General features: G+C 39.5%; 1 protein-coding gene across 3 annotated transcripts in view; it reads right to left on the reverse strand.

Moving 5' to 3' along the window:
* Positions 1 to 7412: 7412 nt before the first annotated feature.
* LOC124870415 (contactin-associated protein-like 4) overlaps positions 7413 to 12099 on the reverse strand; it is a 154993-nt gene continuing 150306 nt past the window's right edge. For all 3 annotated transcript variants that reach the window (XM_047369080.1, XM_047369079.1, XM_047369078.1), the window contains one exon: positions 7413 to 10579. In XM_047369080.1, the coding sequence (XP_047225036.1) occupies positions 10383 to 10579 (197 nt within the window). In that variant the 3' untranslated portion in view covers positions 7413 to 10382. The remainder of the gene's footprint in view (positions 10580 to 12099) is intronic.

A 12099-nucleotide genomic window follows, 5' to 3' on the forward strand; every position in this document is an offset into this window, starting at 1 on the left:
GAGGCCTGCTGAGGTTTGTCTCTTTGATTTGTTTGTCTTGCTGAATGAATTTGCTGCCTGTCATTAAAGCAGCCATGCAGGGAGGAACACAGTCAGTCTGTCACAAGCTCCACTGTGACTGCGTCGAGTTCAGCTGTTCCCTGAGCTCGATCTGTGCCTGATTCTGTCAAACTTGATTTCTCTCTTCGGCAGACACCACCTCTACATTTACTTCAATGAGTAAATCGGTGTTGTTATGCAAAGCAACTTGTTCAAGTGGAACGGTAATGAATCTCCAAGTGACAACAGGCAAAAAGGCAGAAAGGAAAAGCAGAAAGAAACGTTCTATGTGTCTCACCGGAAATTAAAATGTTAGCTTTTGGCAGTTCCGGATTAAAAGGAAATCTTTGAATTTTTACAAACACAGTACATACAATTAAGCCTAAAATCCTTTATACCCCTGTCAGTTTAAAATTACTTATTAGTTGATAGATATTCATATTGTGCATCATTGGAAACAATTAACGCTACACCTTTTCATTTAATCTCAAATGGTCCTTATTCACAAATTGATTGTAGTCATCTAAAATAGATTTCTTATATTAATTTCAAAATGTATGTTTTGATCAATTCAAGCTCACTCCACTGACAACTGGAGCGAACACATGGCTGTTTTAAATTGAACTTTCCTCTCGGGTTGTACCTTCCTTCTCTATCCTTGAATTAGTTTAAATGTTATTTGAATGTATATTATTTCTTGCTTTGAATATATGTGTCTTATATATTTTACAGAATCCATGAAGATTACTTTGAAGATTTTTTGTAAAGCGCTTTTGTATGCATCATGTCAGGCTTCCACTCTATAATTTAGCCATGGTAGTAATAGCATTTAATGCAGGGTTTGCAGTGTATAATGGTTCAGGATTACCCTGCTGCGTTTTACCCCACACGCCAATGCTTTTTGAAATCCTATAAGTATTTGATGTGGTGTATCAAACAGAACTTGTGTTCTGATGTCCAAAAACCTGTCACCTTACCTTCATCTTCTCATGCTGCTGACAAGACTGAATATGTGAATATACTCATAGCATTTCCACATGTACAGCAGAGGTGTCAAATTCCAGTCCTCGAGGACTAACGTTCTGCAGCATTTAGATCAGCACACCTGATTTCAGTGGCTAAATGACTCCTCAGCATGCAGTCAAGTTCTACATAGTCCTGTTCTATAAGTGTCTTGTTATTGAAATGTGCTATACAGACAAACTTGCCTTGCCCTACTAATAACCTACTTATTTAATTCAGGGGTGTTGAGGCACAGACACATCTAAATGTAGTAGGACTTTGGGAGCTCGGTTCTACAGCAAGATAGAAACTGATTGTGAAGGTGCAGGCATTTTTCCTATTGGCTAAATGCCACAGATTTTGAGGAAACCTTATAATGCAGACCTGATACTCATGGCCATTACATTCAGAAAAGCAGCATTGAAATGGCAGTTACAAAGTGGACTGCAGTCAAGTCCAAACATGTTCAAATGGTACTGAAGGTCTGAAGGACATTCGGGTTCTCAGATCATAAAAAGGTGGCCTTTTAATGACCTTTTTATGAGCAGATTTTCCCTGGCCACCTTTCTCTTAGTCGGCTCCCCTAATGAGCAATACAATAAAGAGTTTAACACATTTACAATTACTCGGACTACTGTTCACTTCGAAGTTCGCAGAGGTAGTCCGTTAAATATTTGCTATTGAAAGTGCAGCTGTGTCCCTGTAATGATAATTCTTTGAGTCTCTTTGGTTCAGTTTAGATTTTTCTTGGTTTAATTAAAAAACATCTATGTTTATGGGACACAACCAAAACATTAGAAAGCATGCTTATTCTGTTTCTGTTAAAAATTAGAGCAATATAAAAATTTCGAAGAACAGAACATTACAACCATAATTTACTGCCACATAAAAATATCGGAGTTGAGAGCAGGATTTATAATTTTGCTTCTGTTTGATTGTACTGTTAAGAGTTTCATTGGGGGTTTTATATTTTAGCTTTTATTTTAACATTATTTTTCTACAGCAAAACAAAGCAGTGACATTGATCAGCTGTATTCCCAATATGTCTGGAAGACATAAGTGACAGATGCACACTTGTGCATTTCACTTAAATTTACTGAATCCTGTGGATTCAGTAAATTTAAGTGCATTTTGAGTTTTTTAGTACATTAACATACTGGTACACCAAATTCTTTAGCAAAGGCACATTTTGTAATAGTAATGTTCTGTGCTTTAAATATTATCTCCAATTATTTGGTGTGCAAAGGTGGCAGCTGGGATTAAAGGGCTAAAGGGACTGAAACTGCTGCACAGATAATAGTTATAAGTTGTTGATGTGGACACATCTATTTATTGTCTGATACCTCTAAAATCTGCATCAGGCCAAACAGATTAGACATCAGGAACCACCCTATAAATGTTGGGGCAAAAACATGCAATACATCCTATTGGCCTGCTGCACGGCTCAATGATCAAGCTCAGATTTGTGTCACCTGTTGATCCACCTGTGTTTTCGTTGCATTTAATCTGCATTCTTATACTCTGACTATGCACCACCTGTTAAATGTAAAAAACAAAACAAAAAAAAAACACTGTGAGGCGTGGATGTGAAGCAAAAAAAGCCCATAGATGCCTACAGTATCCCTGTAAAGGAAAGGCTCCACCTACTGATTGCTAATGAACCACACCTGTGACAGGTAAGCTGCTCAATAAAATGAAGTCTGTCAGTTGTGTTGTGTTTGCTTCTAGGAAAGACAGTAGAAACTAACTAAGGTACCTTTAAATGTTTACACATTTTAAACAGCTGAATGACATTTATTACATATTGAAACCCGTTATCAATATTTCCAACAGAGGAGCTTTGAGAGCTTTGCTAATTATATGAATATTATGTTCAAGAAAATGTTTTATTCTATTCAGTGACATGCAACACTTTATATAATTTACAGATTGATTTTATTGAAACATATTTTAGTTTTGGTTTTTAATTTACACATTCTAAGCAGCCAAAAATATTAGCAAAACTGAATGGATTAAAAAGGAAAGTTATTATAGGTATTGTAAATATACAATGGTATATATAAGAAGGTTTGTTGCAAAGCGTTTGATCTTAGCCTCTGCTTTCAAAGAATAAATGTTTGAAGTGTTATAAAGGGACATTTATGTTGAATTCCCTCCTTAGTGAGTTTTAGACAGATCGGTTTCAAGCTTGGCAGTAAAATCGTTGCTATCAGAATATGCTTCTGTGAATGAAAGCAATTCTTTGGAAATGCGACATGAAGATTTACAATTGCGTTCACTCACTCTCTGTCCAAATGTTTGAAATTACAAGTAGAGATTAGTGGCTGTAATACTAGTTAAAATAGGGTGACTAGATTTGTTTGTGAAAAAGAGGACAATCTGCAGTGATCCAAACCTTATACTCAGTTCTGCATTCTGTTTAAAGTTGACTTCATAGCCTCTCCATGCAATGGCAGAAAACATATACATATTTGGGTTCATGTAAATATTTGTAGTATTTCCATGAACCTTAAACCTTCATTAAACCCACCAAAGCAAATATTAAAGTACGTGAAGCGCCGTTGTTCTGCTGTTTAAGATTTGCACGTGGTCCAACAGAGCGACATATATGACGGTCATGGATGGCTCCGTCCCCCAGTGTTGTCTCCTTCTCTTCTCTGTCATGCATGTCCATAGTTTAATGGACATTTTTATTCTGTGTATTATGTGTTTGGTGCAAACAGTTAAAGTGTACAGGTGCAGGTTGTTCGTTAACTAAATTTCTTATCAGTTTTAGGATGTGGGAACCGCTTCTCCTTCCATGTCTATCTGTTGATGAAACCCACCTATTGTACCAGTCGGTGCTGTGTACTAAGACCCGTAGAGCTGTCTTCTCCCATATGAACACAGCAGACCCATTGACACACATAAGGTCATCCTGTGTCTATTCTTCTCATGCATTATTAAACTCGGTTGATCTCTCACTGATACTCTTTGATAATAATGTTTCCACAACAGTAAAGCCTTGGTAATGAAAGTTTTATTTGATTTATTTGAGCATTGTGGACCCGTCTGTGAAACTCCTGAAATTTGCTGATGACACCACTGTTATTGGACTGATCCAGAACAGTGACGAGTCGGTATACTGACAGGAGGTGGATCGACTGGTATGCTGGTGTGGTCAGAACCACCTGGAACTTAACCCACTCAAGACTGTGGAGATGAGTATGGACCTTTGGAAAACACCACCCCACACAACCACCTCATTATCCTCAACAACACTGTCTACTGTGGACCACATCCGGTTCCTAGGAACCACCATTTCTTGCTGCTGCACCTTTTTGCCAACTTAATTGGCGTGTCGCATCTGGATTAAGATCTCCATTCTTCATCTTCACTCTCCAGATGGTATGTTATTGTCAGACCCTGGATTTTGCTTTGTGTTTTTTGCCTGCTGTTTACACTGTTAGCCTCTAGATGCCCCCAGAACTGCCAGTGCCAGAGGGTGACATGTGCAACCTGTTAACTGCTCAGCAGGAGGAGCTTAAAGAGGCTGGGCAGTCAGCACTCCAGTGCCTGAGTGTATTGCCAACGTGGTAACTCCTTACCGGCCAAACTACTGACTTTCATTATCTCCTGAAAGTGTAGTTCCTGACTTCTCGTTGTGTTTCCCTCTCAGGTTAATTCCTAGCCCTGACTCCAGTTCCTGTTTTTGTACATCTCAGAGTACAAGAAACCTGAATACCTTCCGGATCAAGAACCAGCTGACTGCCCTGGGTTTTCTACCCACACCTGTCTCTTGTGAGCCCTGCCCACCCTCCAACAACCGCCCTGGCATCTGCACCTAAGGCTCTCCCTCAAAGCAAGGCATCTAGTGGATCATATTCTGGGTCACTCCAAGACTCACTCTGTGATTCTGGCTGCTCACCTTGGAGCCACCCTGAACCAAGCAGCAGAATCAACCTCTCTCTCCAGGCTCTAAATATTCCCTCCCTGAGCTGGACTCCTCGCCGCCACCCGTAAGCATCAAAACAACACTAAATCTCAATACTTCTCAGTCCCCGTTTCCATCAATTCACCATACCTTCATTTCTGTGCACAGCGACAACCCCAGTTCCAGATTCATTTACCATCTTCTAAATAAACCTGTTAAACTTTTTCTGTCTCCTGAGTGTTCCTTTGCATGTGGGTCAAACGTGTTAATAAAACTATGACAGTTATCACGTTGCTTTGGGCCAAGGTTACAGCCCCTATGTTTGACAAAGGCCAAATTATGATGGGTAAAAACCTGGGTTAGAATATCTCCAAAACTACAGCTCTTTCTGAGTCTTTATGGTATGCAGTGGTCAGTATCTACCAAAAGTATTCCAAAGTGGCAAACGGCAACAGGGGTGATGGGTGGCCTAGCCTCATTTGATGCAAATTGAGAGCCAAGCCTTGCTTGTGTTTAATGCCAATGGAAGAAGTTGGGCTTGCCTAATTAATCACATAGATGCCTGGCTGCATGAATTACCTTGGGAACACATGGTAGAAGGGTGCACTATAGGAGGAAAGCAAGCCAGTGGGGGAAGTATGATGCTTTGGGAAACCTTGGGTCCTGCCATCCATATAGGTGTTACTTTGACACATACCCCCTTCTGAAGTATGATCACTGCCTATATACAGTTTCTATTGAATTTCATTTCAGCTGTGCTTATCAGCAGGTTGATGCTTCCAGCCACAAAGCAAAATGTTGGTTCAGAAATCGTTTGAGGAGCACAACAATGAATTTGAGGTGTGGATTTATCTTCAAAATTCCCAAGATCTCAATGCAATCCAACATTTGTGGGATGTACTGTACAAACAAGTCTGGATTATAGAGGCTCGCATTTTACAGGACTGAAAAGATATGCTAACATCTTGGTGCCAGATACCTTAGCACACCTTTTAGGCAGACACCCTGTCTACTTTTAAGGCTAGGCTTAAAACTTTCCTTTTTGATAAAGCTTATAGTTAGAGTGGCTTAGTTTATCCTGAGCTCTCTTCCTTATTTTGTACCTCCATTTTCCTCCCTCCCTGTTGGATGGAGTAAAGGGGAATCAGGTTTAGCCTAAACCGGCTCAGTTATGGTTGAGGTGCAAACACACCCTCCATTTCTGCTACCTGTATGACCCCTTCTCTTTTCCAATGGTTATAATCAGTCTGACAGAGAGAGGTATCCCCAATCCTTGTGGTTTTTAGTATAACAATGACCATCAGTGGGACCCTTTGTGGGGTTCCTTGAGACGACATTGTTGTAAATAAGCGCCGCTTAACTAAATAATCTGAACTGAAACTATCTGTGTAGTTATGCTGCTATAGGCTTAGGCTGCTGGAGGACATAATGACCACTTTCACCCTCTTCGCTACATTCTCACACTACTCTCCAATTTTGCATTATTTGCTGTTATTTCAGCTTTTAACATTGTTCTCTCTATTCTCTTCCTAGAAGCTACACCTGGCCTGACTCTGTGTCTACCTCTGACACCTTTCTGGAGAGGGGAATCGTCCGAGCTTCTGCTGGCAACAACTTAATGCCCACCCTCTACCAATGATCCACATAGCCCTGTCTTTTAGTGTTTAACCCTTTCTCCTAGACATGGAAATTGACTGTAACTAATTCTATGTGCTCTCTTTCAGACTCTGACCTTGAAAACTGGCTCAGAGTTTGTCTGTTCTTTCTTTCTAGATGAAACGACTAAAGGAGCTACATCCATTAACATTTACTTTTCCTTCCCATAGAAAGTACTCCTGGATCAGTGCTTCTTTGTTCTCTTTGTGTCTCTGCTCTGTTCTCTCAAACCCCCAGTCGGTCGTGGCAGATGGCCGCTCACACTGAGCCTGGTTCTGCTGGAGGTTTCTTCCTGTTAAAAGGGAGTTTTTCCTCTCCACTGTCGCTACATGCATGCTCAGTATGAGGGATTGCTGCAAAGTCAACGCCAGTGACTGTCCACTGTCTCTACATGCTCATCTGGGAGGAGTGAATGCTGCAAGTCACTGACTGGATGCAATCTGCTGGGTTTCCTTAGATAGAAAAACTTTTTATCCAATTTGAATAAATAACTGAATCTGACTGCACTGTTCTATAGTTAGGATTAATTGGAATGTATGTACCTGACTGTTGTGAAGTGCCTTGAGACAACATGTGTTGTGAATTGGCGCTATATAAATAAAACTGAATTGAATTGAATTGGAGCCTTTGACTCGTTGGGTCTGATTTGTATGCAGGTAGTCATGTTATACCTTATTGGTGTATAAAATCAGATAAGCCAAAAAATTATGGTGTAAACAAAACAGCAAGATTCATCCTTAAAAAAAAAAAAGAATGCATAAATAAAACTATATTGTGAAAAGAAAAATCAACCCACACATGCTTTTAAAACAAATCACTGGTTCACTTTATTATGATCCATGTCATCATTGTGTAAACATTTGTTTCCCGGCTGCACTGATGAAGAATCTTCTCCATTTTTACTCAATGTTATCTACAAATCTGATCCAGTGTGGTGTCTGCGCTACACAACTACGACTACATTATAACAGAAGCAGAAATACCACCGAGAAGACTGACACTGCACCAAGCTGAACTCTGCTCACTCCTTCCTCTGGAAAATACATATGAGATAAAGTTTAACAACCTGTCATTAAATTCACATCTGCTCTTCAGAAGTTAGGCTGGAGATAGTTGTGTTTGTTATGAACTTGGATAATTGATATGCTTCTCATCCTCCCTCCACAAACAATGCTGTTTCCACATAAGCTGCACTTGAGATGTTTACTATTGATTACAAGGATGTCTGCTTGAAAAAGTCTGACTTAGTTGTCTAATTCGCTACATCTCAGTTTGGCACTGTGTCCACATCCAACTGCATATCAAAGCAGATTATTATCTAAGAATGCTCTCAGGGTGCACCGAATGATGTGAGGGTGTTGAGGGAAAGTTCCCTGCAAGTAGCAAGCAGCAAGAGGTAGAAAAAAAAAGCTAAATGGAGATGTATAGCCAAAAAGCCTAAAGATCTTGAAAGTTAGAAGCCTAAAAAAAATCACAAATGGCCTTTCCACAGTTTTTATTCATTGTGGAAAAGTAATTTACCTGCGACAGCATTCACAGTATCTGACTGTGAATGCCAATTGAAGCAGTTTAACCTCTATTCCAAACATGACCCGTGTAGCATTAGTTTGAAGTTACTCTTTATGGCCAAAATACTTGCTGTGAGGAAAATTACTAAATTGCTTGCAGAGTATGAGTGGTGTAATAGACAGTGGCTCAGATGAATAGTTTGAAAGTTATGTTACTGCACAGGTCTTGTACCCTGAAGGGCAAAACATGGACTTATTGTATGGAAAAAAGACTTATTAAGAAGTTTAATTCTTAAAAGCTACTGCTCTTATAGATTATTTCTCATGTCTTCCTTCTTATTGCATAAATAAACCTAAATTTGATCAGATGACTTTGCTTTCACTACTTTCCCCTTGGTAATGCTCCTCTTGATGTTCCACTTTCAGAACATACCATCTTTCTGTGCTCTCAGCTGCTTTCTGCTCGCCTATTTTCTTTCATATTTTTTAAAATACTTCTTGATTTTGATTGGGAATAATAATATTGTCTGCTACAACCCCTGACCACAAATGAAAAGCAAATGTTAAAATGTTAAAAAATCAAAGCCTCTGACCCCTTGGTCCATTGTTTTTCAACGATCCTCTGTCAGTTTTAAAAAGATACCTAATTTTTGGTATCTACATCAGACATCCAAGCTTGTGTTAAGCCACCTATTTCTACAAAAAGATGTTCAACTATTGGAATGTATTATGAATTTTTTCCCCTTCTGCAGTGCAAAAACAGGCTCCCTTTTCACATGCAAAATTAGCTTTGCAGCTCCAGGCATGGAGTTTTAATCTAACTTTTAGCAAAGTGTTTTAGGTTCATTAGCCTGAGGCTGATGAGACTTTTCCTCATTAGCTTCAAGCTAAATCTTAAAATGTCTAAGCCTGGAAATGACCTACTTAGTCACGACTGACCATTTGATGAAATGTATGTAATAGGGAATTCGGTCACTTTAATGAAACTTTTTCTTCATAACTTCTGAAGCCGTCATGCCTCATAGATTTTAACAAGATGCAAAATTAACATTTATTGGATCCCAACACAAAATGCAGGAATTCACTTTGCCTTGGTGAAAACAACCTGTCACGACCAAGAGGATGTGCGGAACGATGTCCGTCGCTGCTAATTTTGTATTTGTCACAATTGTGAAGCTTTTTTCATGATGGGAGCTTCTCTAAAAAAACAGGTCAGCTTAGGAAAAAAGTATAATCAGCAATTATTGCCTGTTTCCTAGTGTTTAGTCTGGACTTTCTACATAGCTGTTTGTGGCAAACTGCAATCTATTGCAGCCTTGGATTCAGTCTCTTGCAATGACAAGCTATTTTCATTTTCTGTTTATTGACTAAGCAATTATTTGATGCTTACCGCATCTAACCACAGGCTTTACCAACTGAACCAGGGCTGTGGTTAGAACTGCTAAACATATTTACATATTAAACAGTTCCAGCGTGAGCACTCTCATTCACTTAGAGTGGTTTGAATCTGATAAAAGCAACCTTCTGCCTTATTAAGAACTGGTTTTGGTCTCCACTGTCTCCTGAGGAAAATATCCGGCTCAGAGCACAGGAGCCTTTGTGTCAAAGCTGGTGGAAAAAATGGGAATGGAGTTGGTAAAGCAACTATGATGAGCCTAAATGCTCTTCAAAGTTCATAGTAAAATTTTTGCATTTCCTTTGATGCAATGATTTTCAACAATACTAACTGTACCTTTTATATTGTACAAAATGTGTGCTTAAATTTTGGAATAAGTTTGTCACGCTGTGTAAGAAGCTTTGTAATCTGAAACCAAAATATGCATGAAGAAAATTAAAAAGTTACATCTGAAAATTGGAGAAAAACAAAACATTAATGAATATTTTGTGAAGTCCTTCCAAAACCAAATACATGAATCTGGAAATCATCTTTATATGTTGCCACTAGGGGGCAGAGCTCGACGAAGATTGACAAGTTCAACAATTCAATTTTAAATATATAGTTCTGAAAATGCATATTACCACCTTGAAGTCAAACACTGTTGCCTGTTTGTATCAGAATATCCACAATTTACAGTAAAGCAACAGAAACACAACACCAAACTGTTTGCTTTTGCCTTCGCCTTGCTGTTAAGCCACTTTATGTAACAAAGTGTCTGGAAGGCTGTTGAGTAGACTGACAAGTCCTGAGGAGCTTCAGGATGCTCCCCGTCTGCACCCCCGACACTATAAAACACCAGCAGCATGTCGGATCATCGGAACTCCTTTTAGATAAAGTACTCCTTTGGATTTTCAGTGGACAGGTTCTGGGAGTCAGTCTGGTTGCTAAAAGGAAAATCTGGACTGTCCTCCTGTTTGACCCCATTGCCCTCTTGGTTTCGACACGTGTCCTTCCTCTGGTACAGGTATCGGCCAGTGATGGCCAAGCCAGTGAGAATCACGAAGATGACGATAGCTATAACACCTGTAAAGTAGAGGGGTTTGTAAGGTGAGATGTCTGAGATCTGAAACAGATGCGTCTGGAATCAGAATATCATCACTATATTTATTTAATTCAATACAGAGTGTTTATTTTAATTTTGATTTGGCTAATTATGGCTCATAACTAATGAAAACCCAAAATTGAACTTCTCTTAACATTTCAATATTACAAAATAGACCAAAATAGGGTTTTTAAAAAGCAAATTTCAGCCTGCTAAAAAGAATAATATGCAGTATTTGCTCTCAGTACTTGACTAGCACACATTTTGCATTAATTACTGCATCAAGGCAGTGTTGCATGGAGGCAATCAACTTGTGGCTCTGTTGAGCTGGTCAGGAAGCCCAGGTTAGGATTGTTAGATCCTGTGTATCTCATCTTCTTCTTGACAATAATCCATGCATGCTTTATGGGGTTAAGGTTAGGTCAGTTTGTTGGCTGATCAAGCATAGTGATACCATGGTCATTAAAGCGGTATTGGTACTTTTGGCAGTGTGGGCAGGTGCCAAGTCCAAGCTTGTCAGCAGATGAAAGCATTCTAAAATTTGCTGGTAGATAGCTGTGCCGACTTTGGACCTTATAAAACACAATGGACCAGCACCTGCAGACAGATGACATGGGACCCCAAATCATCACTGGCTGTGGAAACTTCACACTGGAACTCAGCTACTTGGAGTCTGTGCCTCTCCACTCTTCCTTCAGAATCTGAGTCCCCATGAAATGAAAATATTACTTTTACCTGAAAAAGGGACTTTGGACCACCGAGCGACAGTTCGGTCCCTTCTCTCTTTAACCCTGGTTGTTTGGACGTTGTCTCGGGTTCAGGAGAGGCTTGATATGAAGAATGCAACAGTCATCATATCTTGGATATATCTGTGCTTGATGGCTTTTAAAGCTCTGACGTCTGCTGCAGCCCATGCATTATGAATCCCCAACAAACTCAATAATATGCTTTATGCCACAAATCTCTCAAGGCTGTGTGTTAACCATGTTGCCAATGCACTTTTTTACCAGCACATTTTTTCCCTCCACTCAACTTTCCATTTATAAGTTGGCATACGTCATTCTGAACAGCCGGGTTCTTTAGCAGGGACCTTTTCTGGTTTAGCCTGCTTGCAACGGCTGTCTTCAGCTGGATAACTGTCAAGCCAGCAGTCTTCCCCATGACTGTGTGGGCCATAACATCCTTGGTCCCATTTCCGTCAGAAAAACAATTTAGGAACATCACATCAAAAACAAATAGACTCAGAAACAGTTTTTTTTCCCAAAGCAGTGAAGGCAATTATCCCCCTGCCAGCAGACACTAAACATCCCTGCTGACAATAAAAAAAAACACGAGCCCATCTCTGACTGTTTCAGCAAAAGCTGCACTTTACGTAAATACTAAATACTACATGCCACAGTCCATGTACATATGTTCTCTTTATCTATAAGTGTTTTAAAATTTTGTAAGTGTCTTTTACCTGCATGTGTATCTTCTGAGCCAGGTCTCAGCTAAATTTCAT

The sequence above is a fragment of the Girardinichthys multiradiatus genome, chromosome 6, assembly GCF_021462225.1.
Source record: "Girardinichthys multiradiatus isolate DD_20200921_A chromosome 6, DD_fGirMul_XY1, whole genome shotgun sequence".
Lineage (NCBI taxonomy): Eukaryota > Metazoa > Chordata > Actinopteri > Cyprinodontiformes > Goodeidae > Girardinichthys > Girardinichthys multiradiatus.